Consider the following 13,751-nt stretch of genomic DNA (forward strand, 5'->3'; position numbering starts at 1 on the left):
TAATTTCTGTAAAATCAATTAATATATTATACATGCATACATATATGGACCAATAAGCAATTTTTATTTTTTTTTTTGTTGGTTAAAATGGACCAATAAGCATTAATTACACAAACGAGTCGCAAACTTCCTCCATAAAGAACGTCTTTGTGGGGGCTCTAGATACATCATGATAGTGGTTGCTAGAATAACCATAAAGCAAATAATAAACACCGGTCTATTGCTTTTAAGACATAAAATATATGCATAGAATTTTGGATGGGCAATAAAGGAGGAGATCAGAACTTCCACTATGGTGGTTTGGCCACCAGAAAGACCTATTTCATTAGCAAGTCAACATCATTTCCTAATTTGTCTTTACTTATATTTTCTACTTTGTCCTTCGGAAAAATCCTCTGCTTCAACATCCCCTTTTCTCTGTTGCCCATAGTCATTGGCCTTAAAAGTTTTCTCTTGCACCTGTCCAACTCTAAATGACCGTCCACAAACATGTAACAGCAATTTTCTCTGTTTAATTTAGCTATTTAATCTGCATTCCATTCTGCTACTGACACAAAGTCAACAACATATCATGTATTGCATATATGATACACCCATGATAGAGAAAAAGTTTATTGTTTCAAGGAAAATTTGATGTAGAGTACATTGAGTAACGAACTCTCCAAAGCTATAAAGCTCAAAAGAATCATGGACACTAATGAAAACTTTCTTCATGGACTTTTAAGTGGGCATAAACGAAATTTAAATTGTTAGGTTGCTGTCCATTTCACCATAGTAACTCCTACAACAATCACATATTGTAACAGGAAATTCCCATTATTACCAATAACAACCCCTTACAAATGAGCTAACTGCTCAATGCAAAAAAAGCCCTGAGTTCCCCTACTTAAACGCATATATATTATATGCTCTGGTATTTTTGATGAAATAAAAACAAATCGTTAGGTTTCCCATTAAAATTACTCCTCTAAATTGGAGTCTGTGGAGCATGAAGATAAAAATCCCCGATTCTATATACATATAAAAGAGGAAGATGTCACAGAAATTAGAAGGTGGAAACAAAGCATAAGGTCTCCTGAAGTAACTCAACAACATCCATCCCAGTAAGTTTACTATTACCACTTGAGAATAATTATGTTGTTTTCGGCTTCGGCGATAGATTGAGTCCAAAAATGCAAGTAACTATCAATACTTTTTCAAATACCAGACAACAAACGAACTCCATCAATAAAAGACGAATCCCACATTAATATACAGCGCTCGGGGACCAGTTATGAGGTTGAATAGTATGAGAAATTTAATGCCACATGCAAACACTTCTTCCGTGCATGTCATTTTTGTTGTCTTCCTTTATATTATTATTATTATTATCATTTTCATAGGGTGTGTGTCATATTTTCTAATTTGATAAATTTCAGTTTCAGAGTTTCCATGACTGCAAAACCTACTGATAGAGAGCCAAAAAGACCCAAAAAATTTGAACAAATTTAACAACAATCCCTAATATTATCATTGCATAATACAGGCGCTTGAACTTACAAATTTGAGCAAACTCACAAAATTACAAAACCCAATTCAAACTTCATACAATATATATATATATAAATCAATAGCAATTCCATCAAAAATTTATCTTTACTATTTACGTTGAGACGCCACAACATCGTAACAGTTGCGGGCCAACCTCACGCAATCCAACCAGTGCAAGATTTCCGCATTGGGGTCCCTCTCGATCACCACATCCGAAACGGTGATCTGCAACTCACCCCTAAAGCTAGTGATCCGGCCGCGGACTCTAGCGACGACGCCGAGCTTGACATGGGCAGCAAAGCGGTCGGCGGCGTTGGCAATTAGTCGAACATCTGATGGGTGTCGGCGGGAAAAGTAAGGGGAATTGAGATGGTTGAGCCAGAGGATGCAGGTGATGCAGCCGGTGCCGTCGTCGACGGTGAATTTGAGGAATTTGTTGGGTTTGAGATCGCGGGAAGTGACGACGCCGACCGTCTCGAGGCGCGAAAGGAGGATGCCTTTGCGAGAGAAAGAGATGGGATCGGAGAAGGAGGGGGTTTGAGTGAGAGAGAGGAGGTCGAAAGCCAAGAGCTTTACGTGGGTGTTGCAGAGACGGTTGTCCATCGCACCTCAAATCCGGCTTTCAGAGATACTAACACTTTGGATTTGGTTCGTCAAGATCCTTGGAGTTTCTGGTCGACTTTTGGCGGGAAACATCCTTTTCTTTCTTTTTTTTTTCACTTTTTTTTTTTTAAATTTTTACTGAAACAGGTCTTTCTGACGTGTCAAGCTACAGCTCTCAGTCTTTAATTTTTTTTTTTTCTTAAAATAGAAATCATTCAATTAAATTGACTTTTTTTTTTTTTTTTTTTTTGGGGGAGAATTTAATTCAATTAACTTAAACATTTGAATTTCCTGAGTTAATTAGTACAATTTTCTGTTCTGTTTTTTTATTCATTAAAAAACCGAATATTGGGCCACATTAATGATGAAATAGATGTTGGGCCAGACTCAACGGGACATGTTTGAAAAGAAGAAGAAGAAGAAGAAGAAGAAGCAATTTCATCCAACCCTAATATTAATTACGAGTTTATGGTAGCTCACTTGAACCGGAAGATCTAACTTGGCTTAGTTTGGCCTAAACACCCCAGAAGCCGAAACAAATTGGTCAAAGTCAATTGAGACAAACTGAAGCAAGAAATACAAGGAAAAGGAAGGTAAAAAAAGATACAGATTTTTTTTTTTTTTTATATTTCAAGGCGAGCAGACAAGTTGAGACAAGAGTAATTGCTCACCAACCGAGTGGTACCCAGTAAGAAAGTTGTGACCTTCAAAATCACAAATAATCTATGTCCTCATCACATTCATAACATCAGCTCAAAAAATAGTTCTCAAATGACAGCGATCATCCGAGAATGTATGCATCTTTATTAGCTCTGAAATCTCCTAACCAACAAAAGGTTTTCAAGGTCAAGGGACCACTTTCACGTGAATTCACGTGGCATAAGACAAGTGCTACAAATTGAACAACAAAGTAGTCAGCAATTTTTTAGGTATACCAAGTCAGGTGCAATATAAGGATCACCTCTTCAGCTATTCTTCGATGATGAAAACCAAGATCTACATGCACATACCCCTCATCCATTAACCATATTATGTGACACCTCCACAATCATTATCATATTCTCAAGACAAGACAAACGACAATCAATCGTGCCCTAAACATGCCGATTACCTATTTACAAGGAGAATGTGAAACGAGAAGAAAAATTCTTTTGCTCTGCATTAATGTCAACTATTCAATGTCAGAACAAGAGTATGCATACAGTGATCCATAGCTGGTTCTACAATCTGTTTAAAAATTTCAATAGGTTCCATGATGCTCATACCATAATAGATATAACAGAAAGCTGTTCGCTATATTGTAGGATTCATCAACCATTGAAGACATCTAATTCTGCATTAGATAGCTCCTGCAAATTCTCATCCAACCATGGTTCGCTTCCGACCTCGTTGTCTCACTGTGGATTGTCAACAGTAAGGTATATTCCATGAAATGATTAGTAGGAATTATAATATAAATATAAAATTGGCGATCAGGGGAAGAGAATGAAGAAATGGGAAACCAAGGACAAGTATGAGAACAAGGTCATACCTTGAGCTAACTTGTTGAATGTTGATGACCACTGCTTTGAGGACTTCCGATATGCAGCAAGTATCCTATCCATCTATACATGAATACAGATATTAAAAACCAAATCTCATTTTTACATTTTTAATCTGAATTTAATTTCAAAAACCATTCGACAATTCCCCAAAAAAAAAGAAAAAAAGAAAAAAGAAGCAGTACGCATGATAGATTTGGATTTCCATCTTTTACCAATTTGGAAGCATTGTAAAACCCACTTTTGAAACCTTGTCAAGCCACTGTCATAATATCGTTTCAACTTTTTGGGCAAAATAAATAAATAAATAAAATAAAACCTTTTGTAAATCGCATGTTCTCAAAAGCAAATTTAAAAAAATAAATAGTCAGGCTTACCACATTCCCACATGAAGAATGCATTGAGAGCAAAGCTCGTTCCAATACATACAAATCAACAGCTTTATCTTCTGGAAGGGTTGATGTGAAGCTCAGACCAAAATCAATAAGAACCTGAAGAGGAGAAATTTACAATTATTATGCAAACTCATAAATATAAATAAATAAAGCATAACAGGGATGACTAGAATTCCTCTCCCTCTTCCAAATCCCTTCTTCTCTACTCAATCATAAATGGAGGTTAATTGAACAAGAGGAAGTATAGTAACTTTGTGAGTAAAATAGAAGAGCAAGAAACTCACCAACTGATTGGTACCACCTCTGATTAACATGTTTGATGTGGTCAAATCACCATGGATGAGACCACCATCATGCAGTTTTCCAATTGCATCACCAATCTGCATCGCTATATCTTCCAATCGTTCTTCCGAAACACCATGCAATCCAAATTCAAGAAATATATCTTTGACAGAGGAACCCTCTACATACTCAAAAGTTAGTGTATGAAGCAAAGGATCCAAAGAGTAGAGTACTGGAGTATAAACCCCAAGTCGTCGTGCTTTTGTCATGCACCTCGCCTCCTGCACAAAAGTTTGTGGACAAGTCATAAATAAACATAGAACTTTATTAATAAACAGGTCGGAAGCAATCCAAATAAACTGACCGCATTTAGGCGCTTGAGAGTCAACTTTGAATCCAGAGATGGATGCCTGTATTTCTTTGAGAAGCGTTCTTTGACAATTGATCTCCTTCCCGAAAAGGTTGACTCAAAAACTCTCTGTAATGGAAGTTCAAAATCAAAAGGCAAATTGGCAAACTTTGAATAATAAAATCCCACTATCATCCACTGCATGGGAAACTACGAAAAATAAGGCAAGCTATATCATCTCATGTGTTTGGATCTCATTTTAGCATGGAAGCTTAAAGCCCAATTCTATGCAGTTCCCCAAACAGGTCCCTATAATTGTACGATATAGCTTAACTTACAGCTTCAGCGCCTTGCTTCAGCAGAATAAGAGAGCCGTTTGTACCAGCAGCCTTATTTTCCATGGTGGACTGTGCAGTTCAAACTGCTGTTGCTTTGTGTTGAAATGGATTGTCTGTTAGAAATTATCAGAGAAACCCCAAAACGGAACTGGCCAAATAGAACAGGCACTAAAACACAACATATGAGACTATTATTCAACTTCAAATCATTCTCCAGTTCATCATGTAAGATGGGTAAAATTTTTGAGAGAGATTGATAGACAGTGAGAAGTAGCTAGAAATGTGATCCAACCACCCTAGAGCGTGTTTGCATATCCTATTCATATCAACTTGCTACATAAAGTGGTAAGTTTTAACCATAATATCAGAAAACTCACCCAAAAATGGGTTTAAAAAGTGAATGGCCAATGCTGCTGGCTCTACCAATCACCCAGTTCCTAACCAATGACCAGATCAACTAAGGGCTGAATTTCATTCTGAATCAGATTAAGATTCTTATTTGACAAATAAACTGTGAAAAAATAGAATACGTACACCCTCCCCATAATACTCCACACCTCCATTCCCCTCAAGAAATTCCCTACAACAATATCATGTAAACACCCCATCTTCTATGGACCCCTCCCAACTTCTCCTTCAACTCTTCATATCTAAAACCCCTACCATAATCCGAATTGGTGACAACCCATATTTCAGAGAACTCAACAACATCAAAAATCATTTTAGAAACCAACCAAAAACCAAACAAGGAAAAGACAAAAAAAGAACTTAAACAATTTAGAGGAGAAGAGAGTAGAGAATATTAAAAAGAAAAAGGTTTATTGGTTGTCTCTAAGAAAGACAAGAAGTCGAGCCTTTTGAGCCCTCTCCCAGAAGCTAGCTGTCAACTCTTGTTTCCTAGAAGCTCGGCTTAAATTTTAAGCAAATAAAAAACAAAATATACACACACTCACATATATATATATATATATATATATATGATGCAGCAGATGGAGTAAACAGACAAAATATACAAATTTCAGCAAACCAACAGACAGATACAGAGGAGGCAAGAGAGGAACAACATACCAGTTGCGGAAGTAAGGGGTGGCGAAAGTGCTAGGCTGGCTTTTCTTTCGTGCGTGCGGCTTTCTTTTGTTGGGAATGGTCCAAATTTCTAGTTTTTAAAAATCGTATTATAAATGAATAACTATATATTTTTAAAATTAATAAATGGTGGTTTTTTTTTTTTTTTTTTTGGGGACAATAAATTAACATATGGGTCACCAAAAAAAAATTAAAAAAAAAAAATTAACATATGGATTTATAAATATATAATTTAAAAAAGAATTAACATATGGATTTGTAAATATATATATATATATATGTGTGTGTGTGTGTGTGTGTATATATATATATATATGGGTTTGTTTTTGAAATTTGTTTCTAAAAACAGTAACCATACCTATAAATTTTGAAGAGTAGTTTATTTGGTTTTAAGAATAAAAAATGCTGTTTTAAAATCATAAATGCTAAACAGAACTCAAACTTTTTTTTTTTTTTTTTTCTCAAGCTAATCTCTAAAAATTGTTGTGTTCCTCTTTATTTTTTCAAAAATAATTACTATTAGCTTTTGCAGCCATTGTTACAATTAGAGGTGAGCAAAATCTAATCTAACGTTCAAACCCATTAATCCAATCAATTTTTAGTGGTTTGGATTGGATTTTTATATCAATTGAATTGGATTGGATTCAAAATATCATAAATTGTTTGGATTAGATTAGTTATTGGATTAAAAGTATAAATCCAATTCAAGCCAATCCAACTCAAATCATATATTATATAATTTCTATATTTTTTTCACTTTTATATATTAATTTTTAATTTTTTTAATTTTTATATTTTTTTTGTTTAGATTGCATACTTATAGATTGCAATCTTACATTTTATTCTATATTGAATTAATCTAATTGTATTTTATATTTGAATAACTATAATTTATTATTTATATTTTATGTTTGGAAAACTTTTAATTTATATTATATATTTATAAACTAGTAAGTTTCAAACCGATTAACCAATTCAAACCAAATCAATTATAAATAATTTGATTTGGTTTGGGTTTAACGCTTCATGATTTGAATTTGATTTTATATTAGTTAAATCGAAAAATAAGAATTAGATTGTATTTTGATGCAAAACCGAACCAACCCAATATATATCCATCCCTAATTACAATGACCACAAAAAATAAAAAAATAAAAAATAAAGAAAAAGAAAGGAACAATAGCTTTTGCTTTGAAAATCAAAAAATTATATTTAAATTGTCAAAATCATTTGGGTTATCCTAATGGGCTAGCAAGCATGCAGCCCAATGTAAGAATCAAATTCTAAATCCCCAAACGTTACCTCCTAAGGTCTTTCCCTTTAACGCATGTCAGCCCAAATCCACGGAAGCGGTTGGAACTGGGAAAGGAGGAGGTTAACTGGGTTTTGGCGCCGCCGCTGAGCCAAAGAAATTTCTCCGACCAAAACAAACCTAATCTGTAGTGAGTATGATATTACTTGGGCTTATTAGCGTCTAAATAAACTATTCTGCTTTGGATTTTGAATTTTGAATTTTCGTTGGTGATCCTTTAGGCTTTATTTAAATGTTGAGAACGAAATTGATTTTCATTATAGGGGAGGGGTTTTATTATTCGTGGTCTCCAAAGTGCCAAATTTATGAGGAATTCAATCAGTTTCAAGGCTTTGAGTTGATTAGTTATATTCGAAGAAGAGCAAGGTTCTTATAATGCAAAAACATGCACTATCGATTTCTAAAATCATGAAAACAAAGACCTATCGAGTTCCATACCTTCATGGCTATATTATAAAGTTTCTGATTCTTATTTGTAACCACTAGAAGAAAAATGGTGACATCCCTTTTTTGTGCTTAACAGAAACAGATAAACCCAACAAGATAAAAGAAAAATATAACATATATGAACAAAGAAAACAAAAGAAAAAAGATTTTAGGAACATAAATTACCTGAGAAGAAGGTGAGCAACCAATAACACAACAGAGATTGAGAGTCAGCTTCCTTCAGAGAGGTGAAAGGAGAGAAATTGTTTTGAGAGTTTCAGTGGAAAGCCAGAAAGGGTTTGAGAATTGAGGAGGAGATAATGGGGGTTCTGACTACTGACTCTTAGAGTAGCCTCTAGCTATTTGAGGCTTTAAGCCGATTGAAGGGTTTAAGCCAGATTTCTTTAGCGGTTTAAGCCATCTTATTTTTTATTTTTTATTTTTTATTTTTTTTAAGCCATCTAAGCCGCCACCTATCCATCTTGTCCATCTTTTAATCCTAGCCCTTGGATTTCCTTACCGTGATGATGATTAATGGTGGTTGTGGTGGTGGTGTTTAACAGATTTGTTTGTTTCAGAGTCGGAGAATGAAGAGGACGATGCCATGGAGCGACAACGAGGACGACTCGTCGTCTGATGAATCATCGTCATCGTCATCCGAAGCAAATGATGGGAAAAAAGCAAAGGGATCTGCTTCCAAAGAAAAAGGGCCATCCGAAGGTATACCATTACCATTACCACCAATTTGGGGCCTGTTTATAGAATTTTTATTTTTTAGTTTAATTAATTAATTTATTTATTTTATGATAGAATTGCTTCTATAGCGTTTTGAGGTTTTTTGGTATTGCAGTGAAATCCGGGAAGCGTAAGAGTGGTGCTATAGATTTCGAAGCGTTGAGGAAACATGGGTTCAAAGGTGGACCATCAGTCTTGGGTGTGCCAGCACCGGAAGAGCAAAAGAGCCAAGATTGGTCTTGGTCTACCGGGAAGGAGAAACGGGAAGCCGCCAAAAACGACGTCGAAGAATCTTACCAAGAAAGACGAAAAACAAGGGCTGCCATTGCCGAAGGAGAACAACTAACCAACGTCCTAACCAGGAAAGATAAGAAAAATCTGTCTTTCTCGCAGAAGGAAAAGAGGAAAAGAGAACTTGGTCAGGCAAGCAGGGGGAAGAACTATGTTGAAGAAGAGAAAAGGTTGTTGAGAGACAGCGGGATCTACTCTGGTTTTGATTCTTAGATGGCCCAAGTGTTTTTGCTCTTTGTTAAATGTTTTGTATCTAAGAGATTATTATGTTATTAACCACTGTCATGTGTAGTGTGATTGCTTTTTAAGGAATGCATAGTTTTGCAATGTACCAATGTAATCCTCGATGATTTCTTCCTTGCTTCCATTTTATATATTATTGAAAAGATCATTATTCTCCCCATTCATAAACTACAGAAAGCGACAAAAACTTGAAGGATTATTCATGAACAAAAACATAATTTAATATGGAAAAAAAGCAGCATAATAACAACATGAAAGAAAGTAGAAAATTGTTCATGCATGGAAATTACCCTGCCCAAAATGGCAAAAAAATTGATACAAGATTGTGTCAGGTCTTCCCCATTTGTAGCATGTAGGTTCATCGAACAGCCTGCGTCAGGTCTTCCCCTCATATATTGGAAGGACTTCTAAAGGGCAAGTGCAGGCGTCCTCAGTATCTTGGACAGGAAACTACGCTGCTAACTCCTAATTATTGAAGAAGCCCATATAGTTATTGCGGGGCTGAACTAGTCGGTCGATTTGAGAGGGATCTGTATATCTTTCTTATGGTGTTGGGAGTGGTTCTGCAACAACCTCCTATTAGGGATGCTCCTATCTCGCACCATTTGTTCACATATGACACAAAATCTTCATCAGAAACCCCTGTATTTTGCTGCAGCAGAAACGGTCATTCAAATTATACAGCTTACAAAGCTGGTATATGACATATTATAAGACTGCTCTCTACAACATTTACTTCGAATATCACAGCAAAATCAAACATGTGGTTATTGATCTCAGAATTTAAGGAAGGAACACTGTAGCAGAACATATATGATGTGAATTTCCATGTGTCCATCAAACCGTTGAGCATGAACTTACCACCCATTCTTTTTTATCTGCATCATAACTTTCGCCACTGTTTGGGTATACAAGTATTGGTTTTGGAGTCACCTAAAGGAATTGTGCACAGAAAGAAAAATAAGAATTCCATAAGTTATGCAGAACCGAGGAATGAGAAAATAGGTTCAAGATGTTGGAAAATAATCAATGTAAAAGGAAAAGGCCATCAATAATTTCTCCCATATTCCGTAGGGAACAAAAATTGTTGAACTTAGAGAATGGAGATCAAGAGAAATTATTAATGTACTATGAAGTAGTGACAGGTCGTCATCCTAATTCTTCTGCCCTCAAAGATTAAAAGGCACTATTAACCCTGTGTTTGTAAACCTTGCATACTATGCATCATCATCATTCCCACTCAACCTTTTGACTAAGGCCATCCGGCCTAACGATCGGCTTAAGGGAGCTGAAAAGCCCTTTTTTTTTTTCCTTATTTATATTGCCTCCTCTTTAAATGTGTATTAACCCTGTGTTTGTAGACCTTGCATACTATGCATCATCATCATCATTCCCACTCAAAGTAAGAAAAATGACAATGGAAGAATAGTTGCTGATAATTGAAAGATTTAAGGAACTATATTACAAAAATATGATCCAAACATTATCTCACACGACAATGGGACTCTTTTGTTTCCCCTTGACAATTTCTGTGTTACTTAAAGAAATTATGATAAGAGCAAAAAATTTGATAAATCTATTAATATAAATGCTCTGGCTTTCTTTCTTCTTCTTCATCCTAATAGCAACAAACTAGGACAAAATAAAAAATAAAAAAAATTAAGGTACAGCTAATTCAAAAAAAGATAGCAGCCTGAAGATCATACCTTGGTAATAGATGATATCAGTCCATGAATAAATCTAGGAGGAGTACAGTTGATTCCAACTGCAACAACTTTCTTGCATGATTCAGCAATTGAGACACATTCAACAAGAGAATCACCACTAACCACATTGACACCATCTTTAGAGTTGAAAGCGAACCAAGCTGGCATACTTATGTTCTCTTCCTCTATAAGCTGCACACATGCCTGCATGACCACCCGGCAGATTATGAACCAAAAAAAAAAAAAAAAAAAAAAAAAAAAAAAGACATAAACACCTGTAGTCTAAAGTTGCCATCATCGCATCTTACACATTAATCTCTACTATCAAGAAACTATTTTATAATACTTCAATGAATGTCACAAGTATAGATCAATACCTGCGCTTCTAGCTTATTTGGGATTGTTTCAAATGCAATAAGGTCAGGACCTGCTTCTGCTAGGACCTGAAGCCTTCTTCGATGAAAATATTTCAAAACTTCTAGCGTAATAGCATCCCCATAGATTCCACTGCAAAGGACACATGAACAGGAAAAGACATTATTATTAGTGGTCATTCAACAGATTCCTAATTCATGCAGACAACAGAATTTGAGAACATCAAACAGTTCATGCAACGACTTACTAGGAGAGGACGACTCACCTGTACTCAGACCCATCAGCCAAATAAGCTCCGTAACTCCCAATGGATGCAGCCACTAAAATAGGCCGATGCTTGAGAATTCTTTCATCTTCAGTCTCATCAGAAGAGCTTTTATTACATCTTTCATAATAGAGTTCTCGTGCTTCACAGGCGATTTCAACACTTTTTTTTAGCAAGGATTCACTTTGTTCTTTTGAAAACCCTTTGGCTGCAAAACCCTGAATTGTGGCCTGCACGCATGCAACCCAACATTTAAATTTCTATGAGAATAGATTGAGTAGTTATTATCGGACATTGGTGAATAGGAATATGGTCACTTACCTGGTACGATGCTGTGATTATAATATCTGCACCAGCTTCAAGGTAATCAAGGTGTACCTGCTCATCAAAAAATTTAAAAAACGCTTAAAACTACAACGATCAATTTCCACTTAAACAATATTTTTCAAGGGTGCTTTTATCAAAGAATCGACCCCGTCTCTTGGAACTACAGTAAAAGGTTTACCAAACCCAAAAAAGAAACACACAATGAAGAAAAGCAAAGAGGTATATGACCCTTCAACTAAGTTACAGTCCGTGTACTTCATGATCCTTATAATTTAAAAGTCACCAAAATTATCAACCCTTATAATTCAAATATAGATAAAAGAAACAGCAAATTTCTTAATTTTATAGTTGTTTTTTTCATTAACCAAATAACCAACAAAAGAATGTACATCAATGTGTTTGAATGGATTTGATTTCCATCGTCTTAGAAAGTTAAGTCCAAATAAGAAACCTCAAATAGTCAGAAACTATGCTTAGCGTGTGTGCATATAATATGATTCGGTAGATAGTTAGCTCAATAGACAATCACATGATTAAAATTATTGTAGATTTTCTGCCCAAACAAATTAAGCTCTCATTGCATAGATCGAATCACGTTACCAACAGAAAAAAAAAAAAATGCAATTGAAATTATCAAAAATGACCATAACGAAACAGCAGAATTTACAACCAGCACCTAGACCATCCCATTTCCCCACAGTACATTACATGAACCACCTCCATAGAGATCCTCCAAACCACTACGCACTTGCATTTAGTCCTTTTTCGATGCTAAATAAATCTCAAAAACGGTATTTTTATTTCTCACCATTTCACCTCACTTTCTCATAGACCTGAATAACACAGAGAGAGAGAGAGAGTACCTGGCGAATAAGGTGAGGGGAAGTAAGGAGGCATTTGGCGCTCCAAAGAGGGTCGTTAAGATCAGCCCCATGGCGTTCAAGCTCCGTCGCTAGGCCGCCGTCAATCACGGCGGCCCCGCCAGCCTGACGGAGTAAGTCCATCAACAACGACGACGTTTCTGTTAAACCGAGTGCCATCGCAGACAGCGAGTAAAACCTAATGTATCAGATTGGGGTCGCGTATGAGATTTTGTCTTGGTGACCGGCGCGTAATGTTGCTCTGATTGGTGAGCGTTGTGCTCTCCGAGCTCCGCGATGCCACGCCGGTATAGCAATTTATCGTTACAGAAGGTTTTCACGAATTCTGCTTTACCCCCATAAGTTTTAAATATAGCTGAAATGTCCCCACTTTGGAATAGAAAAGGAAAAATAATAATAATAATAATAATAAAATCATCTTCACAATTGGTGATGTTCCAACTTCGAAGTCAAAATATTGGTCATGTTCCAACTTTGAAGTCAGAATAAAAGATGTTAGAAAATGATACCTTACCATTATGTCACATAAATTTTTATTGTAAATGTTTATTATTTAATTAGCAAAATATAGTGATTTGTTTTATCATCGAAAAATATATCCCATAAGATTGTATCTAAATTTAAATGTTTATTGGGATAATCTTATGATTTTCAAAACAATGATTTTTAAGTTGGAATGCACAAAACCTACTAAATAATAATAATAATAATAATAATAATAATATGAATGTGGTAATTCAGTTTGTACGAACATCACCGTCCAAACTTCATAAACAGAATTTGAATTTATCTGGGAAAAAAAGAATACTTGGGGGATAGCAAAAAATAAATAAATAAATAGTGTCTCTCTAATAATATACATGTATGTAAAATTCAAATGGTTACAATTACTTATAAGTGTGGAGGCTTGTCCTGATCCCTCTATTTAGCAAAACCACATTGGTTATAAAAAAAAAAATAATAATAATAAAAAAATTCCTATGATAGCATGTCTTCAATTTCATGATGATCTACCTTATCTGTCTTATGGGGACAAAAGGGACAGACTGTGTTGTCTTGTGATTGC

The 13,751-nt window shown here is 35.4% G+C and overlaps 4 protein-coding genes across 28 annotated transcripts; 1 reads left to right on the forward strand and 3 right to left on the reverse strand.

Annotated features, from left to right (window-relative positions):
* Positions 1–1,437: 1,437 nt before the first annotated feature.
* On the reverse strand, positions 1,438–3,131 carry LOC107409585 (CST complex subunit STN1). The gene has a single exon (XM_016017014.4). It carries the CDS (start codon positions 2,131–2,133, stop codon positions 1,639–1,641), a length of 495 nt encoding a protein of 164 aa, XP_015872500.2. The 5' UTR covers positions 2,134–3,131; the 3' UTR covers positions 1,438–1,638.
* A 138-nt stretch (positions 3,132–3,269) lies between these two features.
* On the reverse strand, positions 3,270–8,293 carry LOC125418373 (uncharacterized). Of its 23 annotated transcripts, none has more exons than XM_048461780.2 (8): positions 8,049–8,292; positions 6,107–6,194; positions 5,039–5,121; positions 4,716–4,829; positions 4,354–4,632; positions 4,052–4,165; positions 3,665–3,737; positions 3,270–3,530 (listed from the first exon to the last, which is right to left on the reverse strand). In XM_048461780.2, the coding sequence occupies exons 3-8, from the start codon at positions 5,099–5,101 to the stop codon at positions 3,493–3,495; spliced, it is 681 nt and encodes a 226-aa protein (XP_048317737.1). In that variant the 5' UTR covers positions 5,102–5,121; positions 6,107–6,194; positions 8,049–8,292; the 3' UTR covers positions 3,270–3,492. The 23 variants fall into 23 exon arrangements, with proteins under 23 accessions (XP_048317737.1, XP_048317743.1, XP_048317726.1 ...); XM_048461786.2 differs by having other exon boundaries at positions 6,107–6,227; XM_048461769.2 differs by having other exon boundaries at positions 5,039–5,130; positions 8,049–8,291.
* LOC107426398 (uncharacterized) lies at positions 7,427–9,253 on the forward strand. 2 transcript variants are annotated; one of them, XM_016036572.4, is made up of 3 exons: positions 7,427–7,566; positions 8,441–8,582; positions 8,713–9,253. In XM_016036572.4, the coding sequence occupies exons 2-3, from the start codon at positions 8,450–8,452 to the stop codon at positions 9,099–9,101; spliced, it is 522 nt and encodes a 173-aa protein (XP_015892058.2). In that variant the 5' UTR covers positions 7,427–7,566; positions 8,441–8,449; the 3' UTR covers positions 9,102–9,253. The 2 variants fall into 2 exon arrangements, with proteins under 2 accessions (XP_015892058.2, XP_048317745.2); XM_048461788.2 differs by having other exon boundaries at positions 7,432–7,566; positions 8,426–8,582.
* A 74-nt stretch (positions 9,254–9,327) lies between these two features.
* Positions 9,328–13,054, reverse strand: LOC107426397 (homocysteine S-methyltransferase 2). Of its 2 annotated transcripts, XM_016036569.4 has the most exons (7): positions 12,668–13,049; positions 11,799–11,855; positions 11,478–11,707; positions 11,215–11,344; positions 10,838–11,041; positions 9,993–10,064; positions 9,328–9,783 (listed from the first exon to the last, which is right to left on the reverse strand). In XM_016036569.4, exons 1-7 carry the CDS (start codon positions 12,842–12,844, stop codon positions 9,622–9,624), a joined length of 1,032 nt encoding a protein of 343 aa, XP_015892055.3. In that variant the 5' UTR covers positions 12,845–13,049; the 3' UTR covers positions 9,328–9,621. The 2 variants fall into 2 exon arrangements, with proteins under 2 accessions (XP_015892055.3, XP_048317719.2); XM_048461762.2 differs by lacking the exon at positions 9,993–10,064 and having other exon boundaries at positions 12,668–13,054.
* Positions 13,055–13,751: the final 697 nt, after the last annotated feature.

The sequence above is a fragment of the Ziziphus jujuba genome, chromosome 9 (assembly GCF_031755915.1).
Source record: "Ziziphus jujuba cultivar Dongzao chromosome 9, ASM3175591v1".
NCBI lineage: Eukaryota > Viridiplantae > Streptophyta > Magnoliopsida > Rosales > Rhamnaceae > Ziziphus > Ziziphus jujuba.

Bases quoted from the DNA above. Each gene is read 5' to 3' on its own strand.
- LOC107426397 (XM_016036569.4), bottom strand. From the start codon at position 12,844: ATGGCACTCGGTTTAACAGAAACGTCGTCGTTGTTGATGGACTTACTC. The intron at 11,708-11,798 runs GTAAGTGACCAT...GCATGCGTGCAG, and splicing joins TAATCACAGCATCGTACCAG to GCCACAATTCAGGGTTTTGC. The intron at 11,042-11,214 runs GTATTGATCTAT...GTGGTCATGCAG, and splicing joins CAAATAAGCTAGAAGCGCAG to GCATGTGTGCAGCTTATAGA.
- LOC107409585 (XM_016017014.4), bottom strand. From the start codon at position 2,133: ATGGACAACCGTCTCTGCAACACCCACGTAAAGCTCTTGGCTTTCGAC.
- LOC107426398 (XM_016036572.4), top strand. From the start codon at position 8,450: ATGAAGAGGACGATGCCATGGAGCGACAACGAGGACGACTCGTCGTCT. The intron at 8,583-8,712 runs GTATACCATTAC...TTGGTATTGCAG, and splicing joins AGAAAAAGGGCCATCCGAAG to TGAAATCCGGGAAGCGTAAG.
- LOC125418373 (XM_048461787.2), bottom strand. From the start codon at position 5,101: ATGGAAAATAAGGCTGCTGGTACAAACGGCTCTCTTATTCTGCTGAAG. The intron at 3,738-4,051 runs GTAAGCCTGACT...ATTCATGTATAG, and splicing joins ATTCTTCATGTGGGAATGTG to ATGGATAGGATACTTGCTGC. The intron at 3,531-3,664 runs GTATGACCTTGT...GACAATCCACAG, and splicing joins ATTCAACAAGTTAGCTCAAG to TGAGACAACGAGGTCGGAAG.